Source organism: Blennius ocellaris (assembly GCF_963422515.1).
Source record: "Blennius ocellaris genome assembly, chromosome: 20".
NCBI lineage: Eukaryota > Metazoa > Chordata > Actinopteri > Blenniiformes > Blenniidae > Blennius > Blennius ocellaris.
The window spans coordinates 14324171-14347554 of record NC_137669.1 but is presented as its reverse complement, the minus strand read 5'-3'; the positions used below and the strand labels follow the sequence as shown (position 1 = coordinate 14347554).

The 23384-nt window shown below is 49.5% G+C and overlaps 2 protein-coding genes across 2 annotated transcripts; one reads left to right on the top strand and one right to left on the bottom strand.

The window, feature by feature from the left end:
- The first annotated feature begins 487 nt into the window (after positions 1-487).
- zftraf1 (zinc finger TRAF-type containing 1) lies at positions 488-6388 on the top strand. Its single transcript, XM_080515652.1, has 6 exons — positions 488-1480; positions 2401-2495; positions 3534-3677; positions 5292-5503; positions 5618-5796; positions 5884-6388. Exons 1-6 carry the CDS (start codon positions 1193-1195, stop codon positions 6094-6096), a joined length of 1131 nt encoding a protein of 376 aa, XP_080371778.1. The 5' UTR covers positions 488-1192; the 3' UTR covers positions 6097-6388.
- Positions 6389-8326: 1938 nt separating this feature from the next.
- On the bottom strand, positions 8327-19584 carry arpp21 (cAMP-regulated phosphoprotein, 21). Its single transcript, XM_080516572.1, is given in 21 exon segments — positions 8327-9637; positions 9834-9943; positions 10933-11035; positions 11133-11228; positions 11230-11292; positions 11415-11489; positions 11765-11865; positions 11947-12078; positions 12613-12806; positions 13148-13204; positions 13318-13355; positions 13437-13532; positions 13667-13766; positions 13851-13988; positions 14298-14436; positions 14596-14707; positions 14811-14876; positions 14981-15019; positions 15115-15256; positions 15341-15508; positions 19460-19584. Coding segments are annotated over 19 exon segments (1959 nt in total). The 5' UTR covers positions 15253-15256; positions 15341-15508; positions 19460-19584; the 3' UTR covers positions 8327-9475.
- Between the last annotated feature and the right edge of the window lie 3800 nt (positions 19585-23384).

Sequence of the window (23384 nt, the reverse complement as noted above, 5' to 3'; positions counted from 1 at the left end):
TTCTGCATCCTTGAGCACAAACAGGTCCCTCAACCAGTTGAACCACATCGATGGATTGCAGCACCGTCAGTATACGAGGGCAAATGAGAAAACAAGAAGTTCCAAGAAGTTCACTTGGAAAGTGTTCCGGGAGTAGCCTTGCAATTGATGGGCTACGATGCAGTTTGCGACGTGTGTTCCGGATGCGTCCTAAATTTGTCGCATATCAGGTTTTAGTCACCTTTCAAAGCCTGCCATACGCTGACCCGCAGGTGGCCACTGCGCATGCGCGCGGGGAAACTCTTTAAATACCCCAAGTCATCTGCCACAACAAAACATTCCGCTGTCAGACCTTTTACCGCTCCATCCGAGCGCTGACGGCGGCTCACAGGCCCCACACACCCGGCTGTGCGTTTACTTTTAAATACTTTTTTTTTCCTCGTCCCCCCCCCCCCCCCCCCCAACCCCCCACCACCACCACCACCCACCCCCCTCCCGGCCCAAAGCACATCCGAGAAACCCGGCTGAGTGTTAACGACGGTGACCCGGAGTCGTTACGGCTGAGCAGGGGGAGACGGACGGGGGAAAAAAACAAAGATGGCTGAGTAAGCCAGAGAGACAAGTCCCAACAGAACCGTCTCCAGCCGCGACTTTAAATCGCCGACACGTCCCGTGGGTCCTCTCGGACGGTCAGCCGGTACCGGAGCGGGGACGCGGTGGAGCAGCCGAGCCGGGCCGCCGGTGCACGTCGCCGTAGCCCGCTGTCACTGCGAATAACGGCGTCGAGAGTTGTTTTTGTTCCGCCCGGGCTCCGGGAGAGGACTGCTGGGTTGTTGTTTTTTTTTTTTTTTTTTTGTCAACGTAGCTAGCCGCACACTCTGCTAGCATCACTGTAAGTCAACTACAACTAGTCCGACACCCATCGTTTTTAATTCTGCACATGCTGTCGTTGTTACACGGCCGTCGGCTTGTTTCGGGGTTCCCGGTGGGTTCGCGTTGGGCGACATTAATCACAAGTTGGTGTTTTTTTTTTTTTTTCTTCCTGCTGACAGCCCGTCGAGGCGTTAGCCGGGCTAACGTTAGCCTGCCGTCAGCTGACCGTTAGCCTGACAGGTTCGCTCCTAGCAGCGAGCTAACCCGCTCCACTCCCCGGGCTCGGCTCGGCTCGGCCCGGGCCACACACCAAAAAAAAACTACCGGGACAGCCGTCACCATGTCTTCACTGGAGGAGAGGGACGTGGGCGTTGCGGCCGCCCCTGGCTCCTCCTCGGCCGGCCTGGGGGTCGGGGCCGTGGGGGCAGCGGTGGAGGCTGTGGCCGGGGTCGCGGCCATGCAGGAGGAGGGCGGAATCCGGCGAGAAGGGCCCGAGCCTGACGCAGACGAGCCCCCCAAGAAGAGGGTGAAAGTGCCCGAGGGAGAGTCAGGGAAGCTGGAGGAGAGACTGTACTCAGTGCTGTGCTGCACCGTGTGCCTAGACTTGCCCAAGGCGTCTGTATATCAGGTAAACGTGGTGTCAAACACAACAACCTCCCCATCGCCATGATCAGATCAGACAGACATGTGCAGCCTCATACTTAGGAGCTCCCCGTGCTGTTGCCCCCAAACCCCCCACCCCTCAGTTTCCACTGTCAACCTGTTGAATGTGTTGGCCAGCTTCATTTAAAGTAGTGAAACAGGATCCAACACCGTCTGTTCTAACTTAGCCATGCAGATTTAGACATGGGGGGGGGGTCCTAGAACACAAATCTAAGAAAGAAAGCGCTCTATAAAAACACAAAACCTCACACAACATCTCACACCAACCCAGCTCTTAACCTACCCCCTGCCCTCTCCATCAACCCTCCCCAGATTCTCTCCTTAACGACCCCGAGCTGCTCTCCTCACTGTCAAGTCAACACATGTTATCAACCACGGTTAGAATCTCAACATGCCTGGTTGTGTGCCCTGCTGCACACAATCACACACTAACAGTGTAATCACAATATGCACTTACATTCTAACCTTGGCATATCCCACACCAACATTAAAGTGCCTGCCTTCAAGTTCTTCTTCTGCTGTTATTGTGACTTCCTGTTTGACAGCAAGATGCAGGTGTGGCCTGTACTCATTGCAGAAAATGCATATCTTCATAATTGTAGGACACAAATTGCTCCACTTGTGTGATTTCAAACCCCGTGTCAGGGGGTATGACATCTATACACAAAAACATCAATTAAAACAAATAGTATCCAATATATTTGGTTTTAAATAGCCTCTTTTGGACAACTAATCCTAACTTTTGAGTCTGATCAAGCTTGTTTAACTTTGTTAAGTGATTGTGACGCTCTTTGTAATTCATACGTCATCCACTAATTATGCACTTGTGTTTCATTTGAACTGATTTTCTGGACCTTTTTCCATTTTCTTTCGTATGACCACTAGTGCACCAATGGTCATCTGATGTGTGCCGGCTGTTTCATCCACCTCCTGGCTGATTCCCGCCTCAAGGAGGAACAGGCCACGTGTCCCAACTGCAGGTAAAAGCGCATGCACAGGAAACACCAACACTTCTGAAGCAAGTAACAGCTGAACGTGAGCTGAGAGAGGTTACTTACTGTAGTACAAGCTGGTTATGGGCTTTGTAGTTGTATAAACATTTACTTTTCAGCTTCATGCTTTAGATGGTTCTTCACTCCACCACGCCAGATTCGTTATTGACGTCAGTAATAATGACCCATTTGGATTTTCTATAAAGTGCGAACGAGTGAATGATGCACAGGCTTAAAGACACAAGAACCCCGGTGGTTTCTGGACTTGTTCATGTTGGGTTTTTTCGATGCACGTGGTCATAATACATCTGGAATATCACTGAAAAATTCAGTGTTTTGTCAGTTATTTCTGCACTAGAAACGTTTGGCAGTGTCTTTTGTGTCCACCTTAAATTTTATGGTACGCTTGCTCACGACGACAAGAAGTACTGTAATAATATTGATTAAAAAGTTTTAGGCGAGATCGTTTGGTCCTCCGGTTCAAAATTAAGGACAAAAATCTGATCCTGTTAAATTATCATAAACTTAGAAATTCTGTATTTGCATTTTCTGACTCAAATGTGCAGAATTAATCACATTGATAGCAAAGTTTCACAGTTGGTAATAGATGCTATGTATAAGAACTTCTGCCGATATGTGAAACGTGACGCAGCGGGGAAACCTGAGAGACGTCATCATCGTCATGAGACACAAATCCAGCAGAGTGGGACATGAAACCAGCACAGACGCAAAACAATCAACCTCTGGAGATGTGAGAAGGCAAAGAAATCCGAGTGAAGCAGGGCAAAATATAAAAACATCTCTTAAGATGTAACATGTTTGCAGCCGGAAGTGTAATGTTGGATAAACCATTAGCGACTTTAGTTATTTACTTTTTTTCCCCCCCAACACAAAAGATCAACTTTAGTTTTCCTGGACTGTGACTCACAGTTGTGCTCCGCTCACAAGCGCGTAAGAACATCCTTCACATTCTGCGAATATTCCACATGCCAATGCCGTGAGGTGCGACTTGTGTCTCTCCTGTAGGTGTGAGATCAGCAAGAACCTGTGCTGCAGAAACCTGGCGGTGGAGAAGGCCGTCAGCGAGCTGCCGACCGAGTGCACCTTCTGTCTAAAACAGTTCCCCCGCTCCAGCTTAGAGAGACACCAGAAAGAGGAATGCCAAGACAGGTAGACCTCACACACACACACACACACACGACACGTTCCACCGTCTGCAGACATTGTTGGTCAATAAGTTTCACTCACTTCTCGTCAGATTTTCATTAAACTTCTGTGGTTCAGTGGTCTTGATCAGTGTGTGTCACACACCATCTGCAGCCCTGGGCACTTTGTAAAATTTGGAAAGGCCTTAATTGATATTTTTAATGTAAAAGTAACTCCTTTTTCCTATTCATTCACTGGGTATTGCATTTTTTTTTTTTTAGTAGGAGTAGCAGACATAACAGACCAGATGTGATAGAAGTGGCATCAGAGGTGAATCTGTACAAAAATTAATCAAATAAAATCCAAATTCTGCAAAAGAAAATTACTTGTTTTAAGACTCCATTGTTAAAAATGGCCTAAAACTGAAATTAATGTTCTTTATTCACAAAAATGTTCATCTTAATGTCAACTTTTAGTACATGCATACCTCTGTTGCACTAAAACAACTTAAACACATGGAGTTGTCCAAAGAATATTAGAGCTTGACTCTACTGTTCCAGTCGTCTCAAAGTTTGACAGATTACCTATTTCAGAGACTTTTATTTGGGTTTTTTTTCTTCCAAATTAGATAATCTGGTTTGTTCCATAACATTAAACTCATTTTACTGCATAAAATTGGCACATAATGTCTGCATACGTGTTCACTCTGTCTTTGCACTCTCGGGTTTAAATTTTCAGTTTGAGTGGCGGTGCCTTACAAAAAGTGTGTGTATGTGGGTGTGTGTGTGTGTGTATGCACGCGTGTGTGTGCTTGTGGCAAAGCGGCCCACGATCACAAGGTCAGTTTGGGGAAAGTGAAGCATGTGAGCAGCCGCCTCTGAGGAGGAAGTGGCCACGTGTTTCTCTGCTGCCGCCGCTCCCACTCGGGGCCGCGCGTGAAATCCCACCGGGGTTGTTGTCATAGCAACAGGTGACCCTGCTCGGGACAGCTGTGCCTCTGCACGCGTTGCCACGGCAACAGTGGCGGCAGCCGCCAGGTGTTCGCGCTCGGGTCAGACGGAAAGCGATGCGGGTCTGCTGCGAGGAAGCGGAGGTGCCGTTTATTCTTGGCTGCGACGTTCCTCGTCTGAATGTGAACTCGCCGTTCAAAGTGCCGTAATTATGATCAGCGATTGCGGGTATTTTTTTATTTTTATTTTTTGTTGCGAATCCTCCGTGTAAGACACAAGTTCCGCAGTTAACCTGGTGAACTGTGCGAGCATCGCTTCAGTTAGCCTCGCTTCGCCGCGCGGGCTGACGACCACCTTTCATTGTATGAATGCCTGATTTTTAAATTTTTTTTTTATTGTGCAAAAGTGAAACATATTCCTTAAAGGCTCCTCCATTGAACCTGTAATTGATTTGTATCCATGCCCCCCCCCCTCCTCCTCCTCCTTGCGGCCGGCTCTCGGAGAACACTTATCATTAGCAGAGCATTAATTAACGTCAGTTCACCACCTCTGTTAATTGCTACCTTGGATATCGCTGCCTTCCACTCGGCACAAGTGTCATGTATTCATGTGTCGACAGTGTAATTTAACCAAAGCCGAGCCTCCACTTCCCTTTGTCTTCAACGCCGCCTCCGTGTTCCGCTCCCAGGGTGACGCAGTGCAAGTACAAGCGGATCGGCTGCCCCTGGCAGGGCCCGTTTCACGAGCTGCCGGCGCACGAGGGCGAGTGCTCCCACCCCACCAAGACCGGGACGGAGCTGATGGGGATCCTGGGAGAGATGGACCAGAGCCACCGGAGGGACATGCAGCTCTACAACACCATCTTCAGCCTCCTCTGCTATGAGAAGATCGGCTTCACAGGTACCGGCGGCGCCAACGGGAATGTTTGAAACTCCGTCGGACGAAAAAAAAAAAACCAAAACCCCTGAACCCACTAAAACCGACCCCTCCCTCCTCCTCCTCCTCCTCCTCCAGAGGTGCAGTTCAGGCCATACCGCACCGACGATTTCATCACTCGCCTGTACTACGAGACGCCGCGCTTCACCGTCCTCAACCAGACGTGGGTGTTGAAGGCCAGGGTCAACGACTCGGAGCGCAATCCCAACCTGTCCTGCAAGCGCACCCTCTCCTTCCAGCTCATCCTGAAGAGCAAGGTGACCCCGCCTCGTTCCCCGGCTTTGGTTCTCGTCCTGGATATCACTTCACCTCTGTGACGTACGTATGTGTGTGTGTGTCCGCAGGTGAACTCGGCCCTGGAGTGCTCCTTCCTGCTGCTGAAGGGGCCGTACGACGACGTGCGGATCAAGCCCGTCATCCACCACCACTCCTTCAGCAACGACACCAACGAGACCGACTACGTCCCGCTGCCCATCTCCGACTCCGTGGAGTGCAACAAACTGCTGGCCGCCAAAAACATCAACCTGCGCCTGTTCATCTTCCAAGTCCAAAAATAAAGAGCGTGCGAGCGAGGAGGAGGAGGAGGAGGAGGAAGATGCAAGAAGAGAAGAGGTGATGGAAGGTCAAAGAGAGGATGTGATGATTGAAGAGAGACACCACTGAACCATTGATACCTCTTAACACTGACACGCGCACACACACACACACACACACACACACACACACACACACACACACACACACACACACACACACACACACCACTAATTATTCTTGCCTCCTTTTACAAGATAGTGCTCGGTAAAGCTGTGAGTTGCTATTGAGATGGGTGGGCATTGATGTAGGATGGAAGGGTGAAGGGTCAGGTGTGAGCAGGGCGGGGGAGGGGAGGGGGGGGCGAGCGAGCGAGGTGGTTGGTGTGTGCCTATGGATTGTGAACGAGCCACACCGAAAAGGTCGCACACACACCAAACCGAAGCAGGGTTTTGTGGGTGCGTCTGCAGCGTGCATGTGTGTGTGACTGTGTGTGTGTGTGTGAGACGAACACAGGAGTTCAGTCCCATAAATCCCACTCGCATGTTCAAACGTCCCAAAGACACAATGTGAAGAAGAAAAAAAACCGCGGAGCGACCGACTCCACTCAGCTCGTCTTTGGACTCATGAATGCGGCTGGTGGGGATGGATGTATATATGTGGGCAGGCTGACGTGTGAGTGTGTGTGTGTGAGTGTGTGTGTTCCCAACCCTCCCTCTACACACTTTACCATTCCGTTAAATCATTTCCTAATCTGCAAAAAAACAACTACCCCCCCCTCCTCCCTAACCCTAACCCTAACCCTGGCTGCATGCACACTTTAGTTCTTCCACTTCTTTCTCCAGCTGTGGTTCTATTTAACCCCCGTCACTAATACCAGTTTTTTTTTTTTTTTTTAAATTTCTCTTTAACCCCCCCCCCCTGAGTATTTAAGTACCTATAAACTTTGTTTCTTTTTAGTTGGGGATTTTAGCGTGTGAGCGGCTGCCTGCGTGAGTGAGTGAGTGAGTGAGTGGTTGAAACAGAAGGTGGTACAGTACAATCCTGGAGGACGTCACTAGCGAGGCTGCTTTTCCATCAGACCCTCAGTTTTGTGGTGCGTTTGTGTCACTAAAATAAAAATAAAAAAATCACCTGCATAGTCTTTTGTTATCCGACACTTAAAAGTTAACTCTAGTTTGTCATCACGTGGTGCTTTAGTCACTTTTCAAACGTATTTATTTGAATCACCCAGGAGAAAAGACCAATCATCTTATTTTGGCTTCAATTAATCACAAGCTTTCATCCAAAATGGAGTATATTTGGGGCCACGAGTGGGGAAAAAATGAGGGGAAAAAATCATAATTGGTTCCTGATATGCTGAGAATAGTTAGAAATTAGTGTTTTAGGAGAGTTTTTTTCTTTTTCTTTCTTTTTTATCCAAATGACCACAAACTGACCTCCAGTTAATCTGGGATCTCGTCCCGTTGCAGTAAAATATGAAGGACTTATGAGGACGACTTCTCATCGGCCTGCAGTGACTGTCGGTGTGTGTGTGTGTGTGTTGGGCAGAGACGAGGGGGCCGGGGAGGTTTTAACCTTACTATGGTGACATATTAGTGTTTAGACTTGAACGAGAAAATGTTACTTAAATAGATTCTACTGTAAAGCAGATAGATCTCTCTCTCTCTCTCTCTCTCCTCCTGACCTCTACTTCCTGTGTTTCTGTGTTTTAATGCTTTGTCTCTATGCCAGTGGACTCACTCATCTCACTATGGCTGTACATGTGCCTTTTATTAAAGATCATGGAACCTGCGCCGCTGCCTCCGTGTCCTTTTGTCTGAGCAGAAACGGAGGCCCAGCTCCCGCCATGAATTATGCATCCAGCGCCGAGGTTATGAAATCTAAATTTAATTTTACAGAGTCGGCGGCGCTGATGGATACGTTTCATTGAATCGCGGGGAGGGAAGATACGAGCCGCTTTTTGGCAGAAAGTGAATAAAGAGGCTTCTTAACAATAAGCGAGGCACTCGGCTGCTCGCGTGGAAGTGAAAATGGCGGTTTGTTGCAGGCGTGTAAAACGTTCCCGAGTTTTTAGCGATCGAGTGGTCGGCGTCTGCGAGTTGAAGAAGCAGATTCAGTTCTGATCGGGGTCACAACGGAACGTGGTGAATGATTACCGGAACAGAAGACTCAAGGTATTAATGGCACTTTTCTAAAAAAAATAAATATATATATATATATTTTATTGAATCCAAACAGCTGAAACATCAACTTAAAATGCAACAGTTGCGATCATCGTGTCTTCCAGGCACTTTCACACAATATAGGCAATCTTTATAAACAAAATGTCCACGTGCGTTATTTAAACCAATCTGATAACACCTCAATTCAAATGGATTAAAAACCCTGATAAAGGATTGTTTTTATAGACGAGATTAGAAAAAAGAAAAAAAAACGTTTTGTAACAAAGTGTCATTCGTTTCCACAAACAGTAAAAAAAAAATCAAATGTATTTGAGGCTATTTGGTTTGATGGACTCGTGACCTGTCCTGAGGTGCATCATGTGTGAACCTGCAGCTCCACCGAGCTGAGCAGAGGAAGGATAGACCATCACTCCAAAACAAGACAAAACAAAACAAAATGCTGTGATGTTCATCTTTAAACAGGAGGGGGCGCTAAACTCCCTGGGATATATATTTTTTTTCATAAACCAAAAAGCCATCAAAGATAAATCTTCTCCACGAGCGTAATTTGCTTCAGAAAAGCCACATAAGACATCATCGGTTAATATGAAAACTCCCATTGTGTGAACGCTCGCTACATCCTTCAGAGGAACACCGGTGATGATCGGCGTTAAAAAAACAAAAAAAAACACTCAAAAACTCTTTTCACCTGCCAGTCGTATGTCACATCCTGTCTGGAGACGTTAAAACGACGACATTCATCTCGTCTATAAAACTCTGGCAGGTTTAACAACCCGACTCTGTGCAAACTGCTTCCCCCTTGTTCCTCCTCTGCGCCGTCGCGGCTCCTTCGTCATCCGGCGTGGAGGAAACAAAAGAGTCGGGATGATATAGAAATGTGACCTAGTCAGTCCAGCCACAGCACTTTATTCTCTTCACACAGTGCATTTCCTTAAAACACAATATATAATTTAATATCAATATAAAACTCCATTTGTGTGTATAAATTATGCATTCGATACAGCAGCTCTGATATATACTATTAAGCTTTGGTACATTTATCTGTGTGTGTGTGTGTGAACAGCGTGCCCCGGGGGCTCTTCCGGGGGAAGGCGAGGGCGAGTGAAGGGGAGAGAGAAGAGGTGGATGAAAAAAGGGGTGTTGGTGTCAAGTATGCGTGTGTGTGTGTGTATGGCACGTGAGTTCACGCGGCAAGTACGGCGGCGGCGCCACTCCGTCAGTACTGCGCGCTCCAGGCCGGCGCGCCGAGGCCGGCGCAGCTGGGGGGGAGGCAGCTGGCGTGGTGGGGCGGGGGCGGGGGCACAATGCAGCAGTAACCTGCCTCCCCGCCGACGCCGCTCACAACTTTGCTTTGGGGGAAGGACACTGGAGCGCCGCCCTGCAGAGAAACGCAGAGAGAAGTTTAAAAATAAAAAAAAAATAAAAAATGGACAAAGTTGGTGGTGAGAATTATTTTTTTTTGTTGCTGCGACAAGCACTTTGTGAAGAGCTAAGTGCTCCCTGTGGGGGCGGAGCTGTTCCAGTCCGACAACCCCCCCCCCCCTCCCCCCCCCAACAGGACGCTCGGCGTTTACCTGAACCATGCTACACTGATGGGAGGCGACTGGCGAGTAGGTCCCCAGCACCGCCGCCGGCGGCTGGCTGTGGGAAGACTGCTGCACCCTCACGGCAGGGGCGTAGCCTCCTGCACACACACACACACACACGGAAGACATTCTTAGCTCGACGACACGCCGACAGAGGAAATAAGCCACCGGAGGCTGCAGCATCGCTAATGGCGTTACTGCATCCTTGCCTTTTCCACTTCTAAGAAAACATTACAGATGATAAATCTAAAACGTCGAGGATAAACGTGATTTTTTTTTTTTTTTTTTAGGCCAAACTTTGAAGAAAGGCAGAAGAACATTTCCCCCCCCCCAGTGAGGCGGCGGTTTGCCGGGTCGGTGATTTGACGACGCGGCCCGGCTCAAAACACTCCTGATTGAAATGAATGGCTCGTTATCAGGCTTGTGCAGAGCGCCATAACGAGCCATTCATTTGAATTACGCGTGTTGGAGCGAGGAGCCATTTGCTGCTTAGATACAAGCCGACAACACCGGGGCCAAACAGTCGCAACTCACTTACATTTTTGTTTTTAACTTCAGCTTTATTGGTTTTATTCAGGAAACTTGAGGGATCCTCTTGGAGCATTTTCTATAAATACTTTTTCTAACAATTTTTTTACATTTTCAAGACAAAATCATGGATACAAAAAATTTAAAAAAAAGGAAACAACAACATCCAACGGAGTCGTTTTCAGCATGTATGTGAAGCTACATGCTGGGGGGGGTGGGGGTGGGGTGGAGGACTCCAGCGCCCTACAACCCTGAGGAGAATAAAGCAATAATAGAGAAGATGGATGGACTTTATCTTCTTGGCTCTCGGTCGCTGTGACGGATAGAAGCAGCAGGAAAAGAGACCGGTTCACTGTGAGACCCTCAGACTACATCTCTGACAGTGTAACGGCCCCCTCCTCTACTGCCACGGCTTGGTTCACACACACACACACACACACACACACACACACACACACACACACACACACACACACACACACACACACACACACACACACACACACACACACACACACACACACACACACACACACACACACACACACACACAGTGTACCTGTATGTTGAGCTGCTTGGCTCTGGGCGTGCTGACTGGGCGACCCAGGCCGGCCCCCCTGCTGAGCCGAGGTAGCGTACTGGCCGTAGTAGAACACGGGCACCTGAAAGCAACAGCGCCAGTTTGAAACACATCGGTTCGCTGGCGACACTGGGAGTGATCGCGATCGCGGGCGAGACCCGCAAAAGGTGCCTCCTCACCTGAGGTGAGGGCTGGCAGTAGCCGGTGGGGTTGGGTGGGGGCGGAGGGAGAGGAGGAGCTGCATAGTAACCCTGGCTGGGGGGGTAGAGGGGGGGGGGCGTCGCCCGTCGACTGGCAGCTCACAGTCACGTGAGCGAACTGTGACGAAAGGTCTTCCATCTGTTGGGGGAGAGGAGGTAAAGAAAAAACGTGAGACGCACACAACCCTGGTGATAAAAACACATGTGCTTTTTTTTTGGGGGGGGGGGGGGGGGGGGGCTGCACCGCACAGTGATACATACTGTTGAGTATGGCTGTGAGGGAGTGACAGGCAGCATCTGTGGAGCCGTGTAGGAGACGGACGAGTACTGAAGCACCTGAGAACACACACACACACACACCCCACACACACACACACACACACACACACACACACACACACACACACACACACACACACACACACACACACACACACACACACACACACACACACACACACACACACACACACACACACACACACACACACACACACACACACACACACACACACACACACACACACAGATAAAGGCACTAATATCCGCATCCGTGTGTGTGTGAACATATCTCTGTAAAGCGCTTCTCGCCGCGTGGGCGTGCGCGCTACCTGCTGCGGCGGCGGCTGCTGGCTCTGGCTCCTGATTGGCTGCTGGCTGTCTGGGGGGTTGTACACGGCGGGGGTCCCGTCGGGGTTGAGGAAGGGCTGCCCTGATAGGCGGAGGGGAAGAGCTTGATAAATGCGCGGCGTCCTCTCTAAACCGTTAGCGCTGCGCTGAGTGCGTTATGTACCGGTGTGTGGGTTCACTAATATGCTCCCCGGCGGGATCCCGTTCTCCACCACGTAGGCCGAGCTGGGGGCCGCTTCCTCCAGGATGGGAGGGGGCGACGGGTGGGGTGGCAGCCTGAACAGAGAGATGGCGCCTGAGGGAGACGAGGAGAAGTCAGATTGCAGGTGGAAAAGGAGCTTTTTTTTCCTTTTATTCCCCTCGACAGTCATGATTGAAAAGAGACGCTCACCCCTCCCGTCTGTGCTAAAAACATACTGCCTGCCTCCTCTCACATTGCTCCAACATCCCCCCCCCCCTTCCTGATTTCGTGACGACGACTGGAGGTGTTGTGCGAAAATTTACAGCTCTGGTGTGAAGATTCATGGACAGAGTTAAAATTTTTCACACCAAGAGAACTTCCACTGATTTTTGCTAATTAGACGCTGCCGAATAAAGAGCCGATAATTTATAAGGAGCGACCCCCCCCCAAGTGTGGTGCGGCGACGAAGTCTGCGCATAACTTCGCTCGCACGCAGGTACAGAGGAGTGAGGAGTCTCACCCGCCACGACTGAATTTGCACCTCCGACATGTGACGGAGGGAAGTGTTGAGAAGTCATTTAGCGTCGTTCTGGTGAAGAAGAAGAAGAAGAAAGAAAGAAAGAAAAGAAAAGAAAAGGGAAAAAGCACCTGAACCTCGTGCGTCCCAGCTGTGGCAGGTGACGGGCTGGCGGGCTTTGGGGGCCGGATTCGTCCACTGGTGCGGGGAGTCGGAGTCGGTGCTGCTCCAAGGTCGGGGGTCGTTGCCGTAGCGACAGTCCGTCTCGGTGCTGCTCTGCCTGCTGCTGCCCGTCCAGCTGGAGCCGGAGCTGTCTCGGCTCCCCCTGCGAGACATCATGCGGAATTATTCCCCCCCCCGGCCTTATTACCGCGCCAGCCGCACGCTGTTAACGTGTTCGGGGACGTGGAAAAAACGGCCGCGGCACCTGCTTCGTACCGCACGTGACGGAAGGCCCGAGGGCTTCTTGTGCCACATTCCGCCACTGAAATTACCTAGAAAGACTTTTCTCTCCTGCCAGGGATCTCGGAGCCTCGACACACATGTCGATAAAATTAAATCTAGGTCTTCTTTTTTTCGGTTTCCGCTGCAGAAGCAGTGCGCCGGCCGGGCTGACCGGATTAACATGATAAATGACGGAGCGTCTGTGCAGACGGAGTTCTCTACCTGAAGAGCTGCCGTCTCCTCTGGGTCTCAGCATATGGGTTGTAGTCCTCCACATCCCTGCACACACACACACACACACACACACACACAGACACAGACATTTATTAATGTCCTCATCTAAATATAATAAGCTAAAAGGAGCATGAAAAATCGCCTGCAGGCAAGGTTACCTGGTTTCTGCGTGGCCGCCCTCCTGGGTGCAGGACGGCTGCGAGAGGAACGGCAGAGAAATTAGTGAGGAGCTCTTCCTGTGCCACATCTGCATATTCAAGTCTCCTCCTCCTCTCACCTCCTTCCTGAAGATTCGCTCCCGCGCTCTTTGGTACTCCTCCTCTCTCTCCTCCATTGACTTGCTCTGCTTCTCCCGTAAGGGGTGGAGTCGGCTCTGTATGGTGGAGGGGTGGAGGGGGGTGGAGAACATGAGACGGGTCACGGCACTGACGGGACGCGATCAATGTCAATTTGCGGGACAAATTCCCCGAGAGCCGGGGCAACGAGGGGAGGACAAGCCGAACCGACCTGGTCCTCCGACCTGTTGTCTCGCTTCAGAATGATTCGCCACTGCTGGATCTCCTCCGCTCTGTCCTTGTGCACCTCGTCGGAGAACCGCTGCCCGGGGCTTCGGGAGACAAAGCCGCAACCGTGGTCAGTTTTTGCAGTCACTTCTGGGGGAGGTTTTTTTTTTGCTTTGCTAGCAGCTTACATGCGGGTGCCGCTCGTCCGGTTGATGATGACCGACTTGCCCGTCTGGTCCACGTTGTGCTCCATGCCGAAGTAGGCCGCCACCCGATGGACCAGCATGCGGTGGTAGGAGGACATGTGAGGGAACTTCTTAAAGGAGCTGAAATGTGGGGAGGGGGGAGGGGAGAGGCAAAATAAATAATTAGATGCATAACTTGGTTGTATCATTTGGCTGGATTCCACCATAGGGGGGCTCAATACATATCGCTCGATACAATAAATAAGCTGCATGGACAGAATTATAACACTCGCATGTGGGCGGCAAACACGCTGCATTTTAATTTAAGCCGTGCCTAAACTTTAACAGGATTTAGTATTCATTAAAAAAAAAAAAAAAAAAAAAGCGCTGCCCCTGGATCTGGATCCATTACAGCTCAAGGTTACGCGCTCGTTCTACACACACACACACCTCTCGCTGGTGATGAAGTCGATCATGTCCTGCTCCAGTTTGAGCAGCATCATGCGGTCTCGGGGGTTGCTGTTCAGCGTGTCCACGATGAACTGGTGCAGGTCGATGCCGGTGGAGTCGGTGTATTCCACACTGGACTCTGCCGGGACCAGGCGAGACACAACACACATGATCACACAGGCACACTTTCAACCCCACTGGGAGGAGAAGATGTGAATAGTGGAACAAGAGCACATTTTATTGCTTGTTTTTTGTTTTTAATCGTCTATTTCCTGAAATATTACAAACACACACACACCTTTAGACAATGAAGGTTTCTTTGGCTCTGCGCTCTTCTCTTGCTCTTCCTCCTTACAGGAGTCTGTCTCGTCATCGTGGCAGCTCAATGAGACGTTTGCATCTGGACCAGCCTGAAACGAAAGAAAGACCAGTGTAATTTCACAATAGTGACAATGATGATGACGATGATGATGACGATGATGAGGGGAAGATCTACTGCGCAGTGGGTCCAACCTGGGCTTCTTCGACCGTGGAGGAGTCCTCGCACACTGCCATACTGCGCACCAGCTTCCCTTTGGCCTGCGATGCACACATGAGCCAGCGATATTACAAATTCATAGAGTCTAATGGGATCGATGTTTCACTGGGAGTGAGTAACGAGAGGCAGAATTATTTTAGCTTACCTTGACTTTTTTCTTTGGTTGCACCTGGTTACACGGTTTCTGGGCGTGAAGACACAATTTATTTTTGGTGACGGGAGCTCGCGAGGAGGAGGCATCACATTCACACACTGCGGCGTCTGCGTTCGGCCGCTTACCTGCTGCTCAGGCCTTTTCTGGTCGCCGTCGTCCTTCTGGCCGCACGGCGGCGGGGAGGGGCAGCCGACGGCATCGCGTGACGTCACATCGCAGAGTTTCGGGAAGACATCTGGACTCTCTGACGCTACTTCACTCATCCTTCTGCAAAAAAACACGCAGATAACGTGTCGAAATGTGTGCTTCAATTTGAATGAGTGTGTGTGTGCGTGTGTGTTCATACGCTACCTATTCGGAGTGGTTTACTGGAGAGGTGCGCAGGTGAATGATGAGGTCATATATCCCATGTTCCCACAGGGCAGCCAGAAATGCAATTATTGTCGTCCGCCTCCGCTGGCCTTTTTTTTTTTCTACTGCTCCTCTCCGCCGACCATTTACTGCTCAATGGAAAATAGCCTGAAGACATCGGAAAAACACGGGAGGATAAAAGCAGCGTTAGTGGTCACGGCACGACAGAAACACCGCCGCGATGTTTTACAACGCACGCCGAGCGCATAAAAGAATAGCAACTGGAAGTGACATGGAGTAGCTGAGCTTCTGTGCGTGTGTGTTACTGTAACAGGGCCCATGCGTCTCTGACAGAAACGACATTGATGTGGAATCTGCTTGTGTATTTACATGTTGCTGTAGCTCATGTGTCGGGGGGGGGGGGTGCATGTGTGTTCGAGTGTGTCCTTCCTCAAGCTTTTCTTAGAAACAGCAGCTGCGGGGAGAAACATCCGATCCACAGGCTCTGATATTCCCAGAATGCCAAACTGAGTCTGTGGTCCCAGTGGTGAGGAGGATACTGCCTGGACCAAAGAGGCGCACACACACTCTCTCACACACACACACACTCTCACACACACACATTCCAGCATCTTTTCCGAGAGGACAGGCAGCGTTCAGTGGGGACACATTCCCTGGCAACACACCGCTCAAGGGGACACTCACTGGTGTAACACTTGGGACAGAATAACGAGCTCTGAGGATGCCGAGTCCCACAACATGGTTATTTAACACCCGACTGGAGATAATGGCGCTTTTTTTTTTACCCCTCCAAAAAAAAAAAAAAAAAAAAGAGAAGACCTGTCAGTCCATGTGCAAGCCAAAGTGATGTTTACTTCCCACGTCGCTTCATTGACACGCCGCACACGACAACGGAGAAAATCTTCTTAGTGCAACAGCGAGACGGGCGAAATCTTCATCTCGCTGCGTAACGGGCGAAAATGACCACAATGTGTGCTGATTTGTAAATCGCTGCATTGAGGAAGAAATTGAATTCCGCTCTGAAACTCATGTGGGGGGGGGGGGGGGGGGACAAAAAACAACATTTGACTGTAGTGTGATGAGCAGGATTTTTTATTGGCATGTACAAGTGGTTTTATTGATTACCGCTTCACTCCAGCTAATAGGAGCATCTCACCGCAAAAGCCGCCGTGTTACATAACAAATCCTTGAAGTGATTGAAGAAGAAAAGACACAGATCCTCCGATGAGGTGAAAAGACGGACTCTTTTTCAACCAAGGGGAAAAAAAAAAAAAAAAAAAGGTGACATTTCAAGCTTTGCTTTGGGTGATTTTATTTTTTTCACGGGTGCTGCTCACACAGATCGCTGCCGCAATTTTGAGAAAGAGGCGGCAAAAGTGATGAACTCAGTAATGCAAAATTAATCAATAATGTAAATGGCGTTTCTCGTGGCGAAAGTCGCACAATTGCCGAAAGATCTGCATCTCTGCCGGCGGTCTTGCCGCAGCTACGACGGAGACAAAACGCTAAAAAAAAAAAGGGGGGGGGGGGGGCACAATAACTCGGGAGGCTCCCCAGCGTGCAGGCAGAGGGGGGGTTCTTGTCGAGCCAAAGAGAGCAGCATTCAGGACGGCTGCACTTGACCTCGACCTCACACCTCCAAGAACAACACGTCTTTGATTACTGCAAAATAGCAGGACGCCAAACCTTGAGCTCGTATGAGAAGATCCGCCATGAGTGGACGGGAGAGAAACAGATGTGGGAAAAAGAAAGGGAGGATGAATGGGAGGTGAGCAGGGGATGAAGAGAGACGAGGGAAACAGTGTGCAGGGACTTTGAAAAAGGTGAGCCGGGGTGACGGGCGGCGTCGAAAAGAGGCAGAAGTGAAGAATTAGTGATAGAGAGGCTTGCGAGAGCAGTTCTGTCTCCAGGCTTTTCAGCCGATGGCCGTGAAAAAGAGGGGGTGGTGAACGGTGGGGGGAGTAGAGCTACCAGTTTTTTGAGCTGAGCGCTGCAGAAGTGGCCGGCCGCCCGGGGAGAAGGTGTGACACGATCATTAGCGTGTGACGGATGGCGGCGGGAGGCAGGGAGCGCCAGCACCCGCTACATCATCATCCATCTGCTGCTCTCCCCGAAGCCTCCAGCCCCGGAGCCACTCGCTCACCAGGACACCTTTCTTCTCCGGCCAAACGCTGCCTGGCTCATCTACACTGACACGTGGGGCAGGCCAGTGGGAGGCCGTCCAAAAGCGACTTTAGAACGGCCATTGTCAGCGACATCGAGTTTATAATAAGTCCTTAAGCTCGGCACAATCCTGTTTGTAATGAAGAGCGTGGGGGGGGGGGGGAGCCGCCTCCCGCGATGGAAGGCTAAAATGACCAGTGATTCTTGTTCCAACACTGGTCAGGTTCATCGTCCTGCACTGTCCATTTATTTATCCGCACATTTTAACATCTCGGAGGACTTCCTTCCTTCCTTTCTTCCCCCCCTCTTGTGTTTGCACCCCACCGGTTTAGCAAAACATACAACAACCTCGAAATGGTGAGTGCCTCTGGTCACAGGAGCCGCTGTTTGTGTGTTTTGTCTCTGAGGTTGAATCTAAATCGAGATTTCATACGTTCCCTCCCTCTGCTCAGGAGCTCATTAGGAAACGGTTCAGAGAGAAGACTAAAGAGGAAGGGAGGGAGGAGGGGGGGAGGAGGAGGAGGGGGGGGTCTTTGTGGTTTGAAATAATTGAAAATTTGGAGGCAAACTCAGAACCTTCACCGCTTTTGTTTATCCCATAATGTGCACCGGCTTTGCCCTGGAGCCTCTAATTGGACTGAATTCCCTCTCACAATATAGATACAGTATCTGCTGTTTTTCTCAACTCCTGACATTTTTTTTTCTTTTCCGGTTTAGATGTATATAATGTTTCATCAAGTGTGCCTGCTGAATCCTCTCTTTCCTGGCCAAGTTTTATAATCACCTTGCAGCAGCATTTTTTTCCCCCTTTTTAAGTAAAACATCAACAAACAGCTCAGCTCATTATCTCAACTGAGAAAGAAAAGTGGGCTGCAGGGAGGAGATGGAGGTTACGTGGTCTTGTCTGCAGCACCTGGGCGGCCCACAGGAGTCTGTCAGTCTGTCAGTCTGTCTTCTCACCGCGGTGACTTGTGGCTCCCAGCTGCAGCGCTCTGCAGCCGAACTCGGCTCCCCCAAACAATGGAAAACACCTTCGTACACGCTGCCACACGTCAACCAGCAGCGTGGTGCCACGTGCACGCGCCTCAGGGCGAATGCACGCATGTAAAAAGAAAAAAAAATTGGGGGGGATGGGGGGGTGGTAAAAAAAAAAAAAAGAAAGAAAGAAGAAAAGCCCCTCGTGCGATGGCACCTTGAATGTGTCGCAGTCTGCATTGAGATGCAGTAAACAGGTGGCTTCTTCTTCTTCGCCGTGCGCAACTTTGTAGCATCCTTCTGACCCACATTACGCCGCTTTCTCCCGGCGGGTCCGCGCGGGGGGAAGCGTGTGCATGTGTGTCGCAGTATGACCCGGTCTGAAACTGACACACCGGGCTATTTTTACCACCCCCCACCGCCCCTCCACCCCCCGGGGCAGGGCAGGGGGGAGCGCGGACCTGCTGCCCGGGGACTTCAGCGCGCTGTCAGCGCGAGGGGGACGGAGGAGACGCACGCGGCGGGTGAACTCAATTACACGGGAGGCACTTCGGGAGCAACGGAGACAAGGAGGGAGGAGGACGAGGGGGGGTAACGGGGGGGGGGGGGGGGGGGGACAGGGGGGGCAATTTACAAGTCAAACACACAAAGATAGACATGCGTTGCTTTGAAATGTCGCGTTAAACAGCGACTGTCCTCGTCAGGAAAGTAACAATAAAACGACGCGGACACGCGGTGCGAACGTCGCTCCCGGTAAAACCGCAGAGTTTCGGGGGGGGGACGGGGGAGCGTGGTCACCCCGGTTCGTGTTTAAGCCAGAGGGAGCAGCACCGGCCGCGGACACCGGGGCAGCGTGACGCTTCACCCCGCGGAGCGACCTCCTTCAGCCGGGGTGAACCTCGGGGAAGGGGCGCGGCGGCGCGCGAGGCGAAGGCGAGGCTCGGGCGCGGGATGTCTTACCGTGAGCTGCTGTCTTCCTCCCTCAGCGGGATCTGTGCCGGTGTACCGACCCACGAGCTGCCGCACACCCGGTGTCTGTTGACTGTGAGGTCCGTTACTCCTCCTCCGCCTTTTGCCTGTCTCTGTCGGAGGAGGAGGAGGAGGAGGAGGAGGAGGAGGAAGAGGAAGAGGAGGAGGAGGAGGGCCGTCTGCTCTGAACCCCTCAGCCCACTCAGCTCTGTCTCTCTCTGTCGCTCTCTCTCTCTCTCTCTCTCTCTCCCTCTCTCTCCCCTCTTCACCACCATCCTCCTGGAGTTTAATCAAAAACATTTGTACCAAAGTGCATTAACACCTGACACCCCAGGAGGCCAGAAATATATGAATCCCAGAAAATAAAAGATACACAGACAGCCAGAATTACCACAAAATACAGTAAAATGACAAAGGTTTTGAAGAATTGCCTTCTAGGAATGATAAAATAGTTCTAATTTTTTGCTAAATAATCCACAAAAACAGGGCTTCCCCTTTCTATATTGAGAGGAGTGTGCATGTTCTCCCTGAGTATCTACAAGTACTTTTTTTTTCTTTTACAGGATAAATGCATTTCAATTCAATTCAATTCAATTCAACTGCATTTAGGTAGCACCAAATACAACAATGTCATTTCAGGGCACTCTTACAGTGAAAAACCAACAATTCCACATGAGCAAGAATAAGTGACTGTGAAAAGGAAAAAAAAACAGAAGCAGACTCAGCGGCGGCTTTCTGCTGCTCCCGTTGGGGTTGGAGGATAGAATGAGAGAAAGGGATGGCACAGACATCCAGACACACATTTTCTCTTTATCCAGACGACCAGATGGTTGCTCTCGCCTCACATTTGATTTTATTACAGGATTAAGAGACGTCCTTCTTTTGCATGTTCTACCTGAGCATTCTAGGTCCTCACGTTTCCTCCCAGAGTGATGGTGTTTCAATCTACATCAGTCGTGTGTGTGTGTGTGTGTGTACTGTGATGGAGCGGTGACCTGTCAAGGTTGCACCAACCTTTAGCCCGCTGTAAGTTGGGATCGGCTCCAGCTCCCTGCGACCCTGAACTGGATGAAGCAGCATTGAAGTTGGGAGGGAATGGAGCCACTCCAATAACTGCAAAAAAAATCACGACGCATCCCAAAAAAAAAAAAAAAAAAAAAAATAGCTGCAGAGAAGCAGGTGCAAAAGACAAGGAAAGCAAAGAGACACAGATGCAACAAATAGATGCAAAGTAAACAGAAATGAAATTGTGTTTTGAGTTGAACTTGATGTTTTGGCTCTATTTTAGAGAAAGAAAAACAACTTCATTTCATTTATTTTAACTTTTCAGTGCAACTTAACTTTCAGCCAACACCAATTCAAACCACTAAGTTAGACAGAATTATAATTATACAATTAACAACAAAAATATTCTGCATGAAACTATGATTGCGCAATTGTAGTTGAGAGTATCTCTTTGTTTTTGTAATGATGAAGCATATACTGTACGCCCAACACTCTATATCCTAGATGTAAATGCAATATATGTATGGCCTGTGGATTGTGCAATTAATTAAAAATCTGCCACAGCATTATCTCAGACAATTTAAAACAGCATTTAATTACCGGGACAAGAGCTGTATATGCACAGGCTATTGTTTGAGAATAATTAGATGCTCTATTATATCAGAGTTGGGTCATTTTACACTTTTGAATAGCAAAATAGTGCTGCTTACTAGTTATTGTCTGTTCGGGGGGCTGGAAGCTGGAGTTTCCTTTGTCCCCCGTGTTTGTTTGCACTGGTCATTAGAAGTGTTCACGACAGTCGTTCAAATCAAAGCCGTAGATTTGCAAGGAATTTATAATGTAATTACCTCAGTGCCCTATCAATGTGAGTCCAATAGTTTTAGTCAACTTAAAAAAAAAATTTTTTTAAAAAGGCCTTTTGAATGCATTAGACTATCTTATCTTAAGTCTGATTTGTAAACCTGTCACGTGTGTTATTAGTGCATTTGTAGAAAAAAAAACAAAAATCACGTTCCACATTCCGTGAAATATGAAGAGGATGAAATCTTCAACAGCAGGAGGCGAAGTGTCCTTTATCAGCCCCCGTCTGTGTCGCTGCTCGTCTCGGAGTCTGATCCTTCCCGGATTCTCTTTCTGCGGTTTCACCGCAACACATGCGAGAATCACGGTGTCCCGTTACCTGGATGACGTCCCGGTGAAGCTTCAAGCGTCCCGTGTGACGGCCAGGTCTGTTTTAGAAATGCTGAGGTCATGCGTCCCAGTCCGGCGGCGGCTACGGCCCCGTCGGCCCGCCGTCGTTTTATAAAACCCGAACTAACTGCCTGGAGGCGTCGCTGCGCCTGCTCGGGTCACTTTGCGCTGCGCTTTTCATCTTCTTCGCACTGAACCTCCTCCACTTACACGACAATAAATCAACCTCACTGCACGAGATGAACTCACAGATAATAATATGAATCTGGGTGCGTTAGCAATTGTCTGTATTTGTTTGCCCGGTGACGGACTGCCAAACTGCCCGAGCTGTATCCCGCTGTTTGCCTAATGTTAGCTGGGATTAGCTCCAAAGCCTTAGCCGGATATACGATGCGTGGACGCCCTCGCCATTGTAACCCTCTTCAGGAATTAAAGCTTTAAACGTGGATTTCCGTGTACTAACGACCGGCGTCATCGGCTCACTGCGAATGTGAAACTACGCACACATCTGTGCCGCTAATTCTAAAAGGGATTTATCTTGTGGTTTTTTTTGTGTTTTTTTTGACACGTCTCGCCTCGCGGGTCTCGTTGAGAAAGCAATCAAGACCAAATGGGATGAGTCAACTGGAAGCACAGATCTGAGACGAGATAGCGGGGAATCAAGTCCTTGAGCAGATTTCTGGTCTCATACGGCTCAAAGTCACTCACAGACGGCATTATTCACAGAGAATTATGCAACAAGATCTTTCTGATATCTGCTAAATGCACCTCAGAGGAGAGAAAAACGACGTTCCGGCGTAACCTTTCGCAAGAAGACGAAAGACAAAGTGCCCACCCAAGCATTTCAAACCTTTTTATAAAAACGGTTTAGAGCGAAACTGAACCGTTTTGGAAGATCCTCTCGTGGGGAAATCAACAATTTAAAAACCCAAACCACAAATTATTTCACAAAGTCTCGGTGAATTTGAAAAGTTCCCATGCTTAAATCACGTCACTACTGAGTTCACTTTTCACAATTCTTAGCCGGCATCTCAATAAATATCGGCCAAAAACATCCTAAAACTCAAGACAACTAAAGTCACACGCATTCTAATTTGGGTAACTGTAAGATGAGGCAAGCTAACCTTGCATGTACAGTGTGTAGAAAATACTGCATATTACACTCTGGAGATATGACTTGTTCTGGCAAAACACCAGAAAAGAGTTGGTGTTGATACCTCAACACTTCAGAGATGACTGAGCCCAAGGCCCCAGGATGTGCGTCATCCAAAAGCCGGTCGACATATGCGTGTGTGTGTGTGTGTGAGCGTTTCTCGCACAACACCTCAATGACTTTGAAAGGACAATTTCACGTCACGTTTACAGAAAATGAAGCCAAATTGAATCAAAGACTTTTTTGCGTGTGTCCTTTTAGTTCATCCGCAGACAGCTGGTGTGCATGCAATATAAAATTTGTTCTGCAAAGTGGCGTTGCAAAAATACACACACACACACACACACACACTTACACACACACACCTGCTGTTGGCTGCTACTGGCAGCATGGTTGGCATGTGCGCGCACAGGACAGAGACTCGGTGGCGCTCATTTCCCGTCGCGCGTGCACACAAATACCACTATTGAGGCTTATTACATAAACACACTCATTAGAGAGTGCACAGCTGAGCGTGCGTGTGTGTGTGTGTGTGTGTGCGTGCGTGTCATAGTGTTACATCAGTTC

Bases quoted from the DNA above. Each gene is read 5' to 3' on its own strand.
- zftraf1 (XM_080515652.1), top strand. From the start codon at position 1,193: ATGTCTTCACTGGAGGAGAGGGACGTGGGCGTTGCGGCCGCCCCTGGC. The intron at 3,678-5,291 runs GTAGACCTCACA...TTCCGCTCCCAG, and splicing joins AAAGAGGAATGCCAAGACAG to GGTGACGCAGTGCAAGTACA. The intron at 5,504-5,617 runs GTACCGGCGGCG...CTCCTCCTCCAG, and splicing joins TGAGAAGATCGGCTTCACAG to AGGTGCAGTTCAGGCCATAC.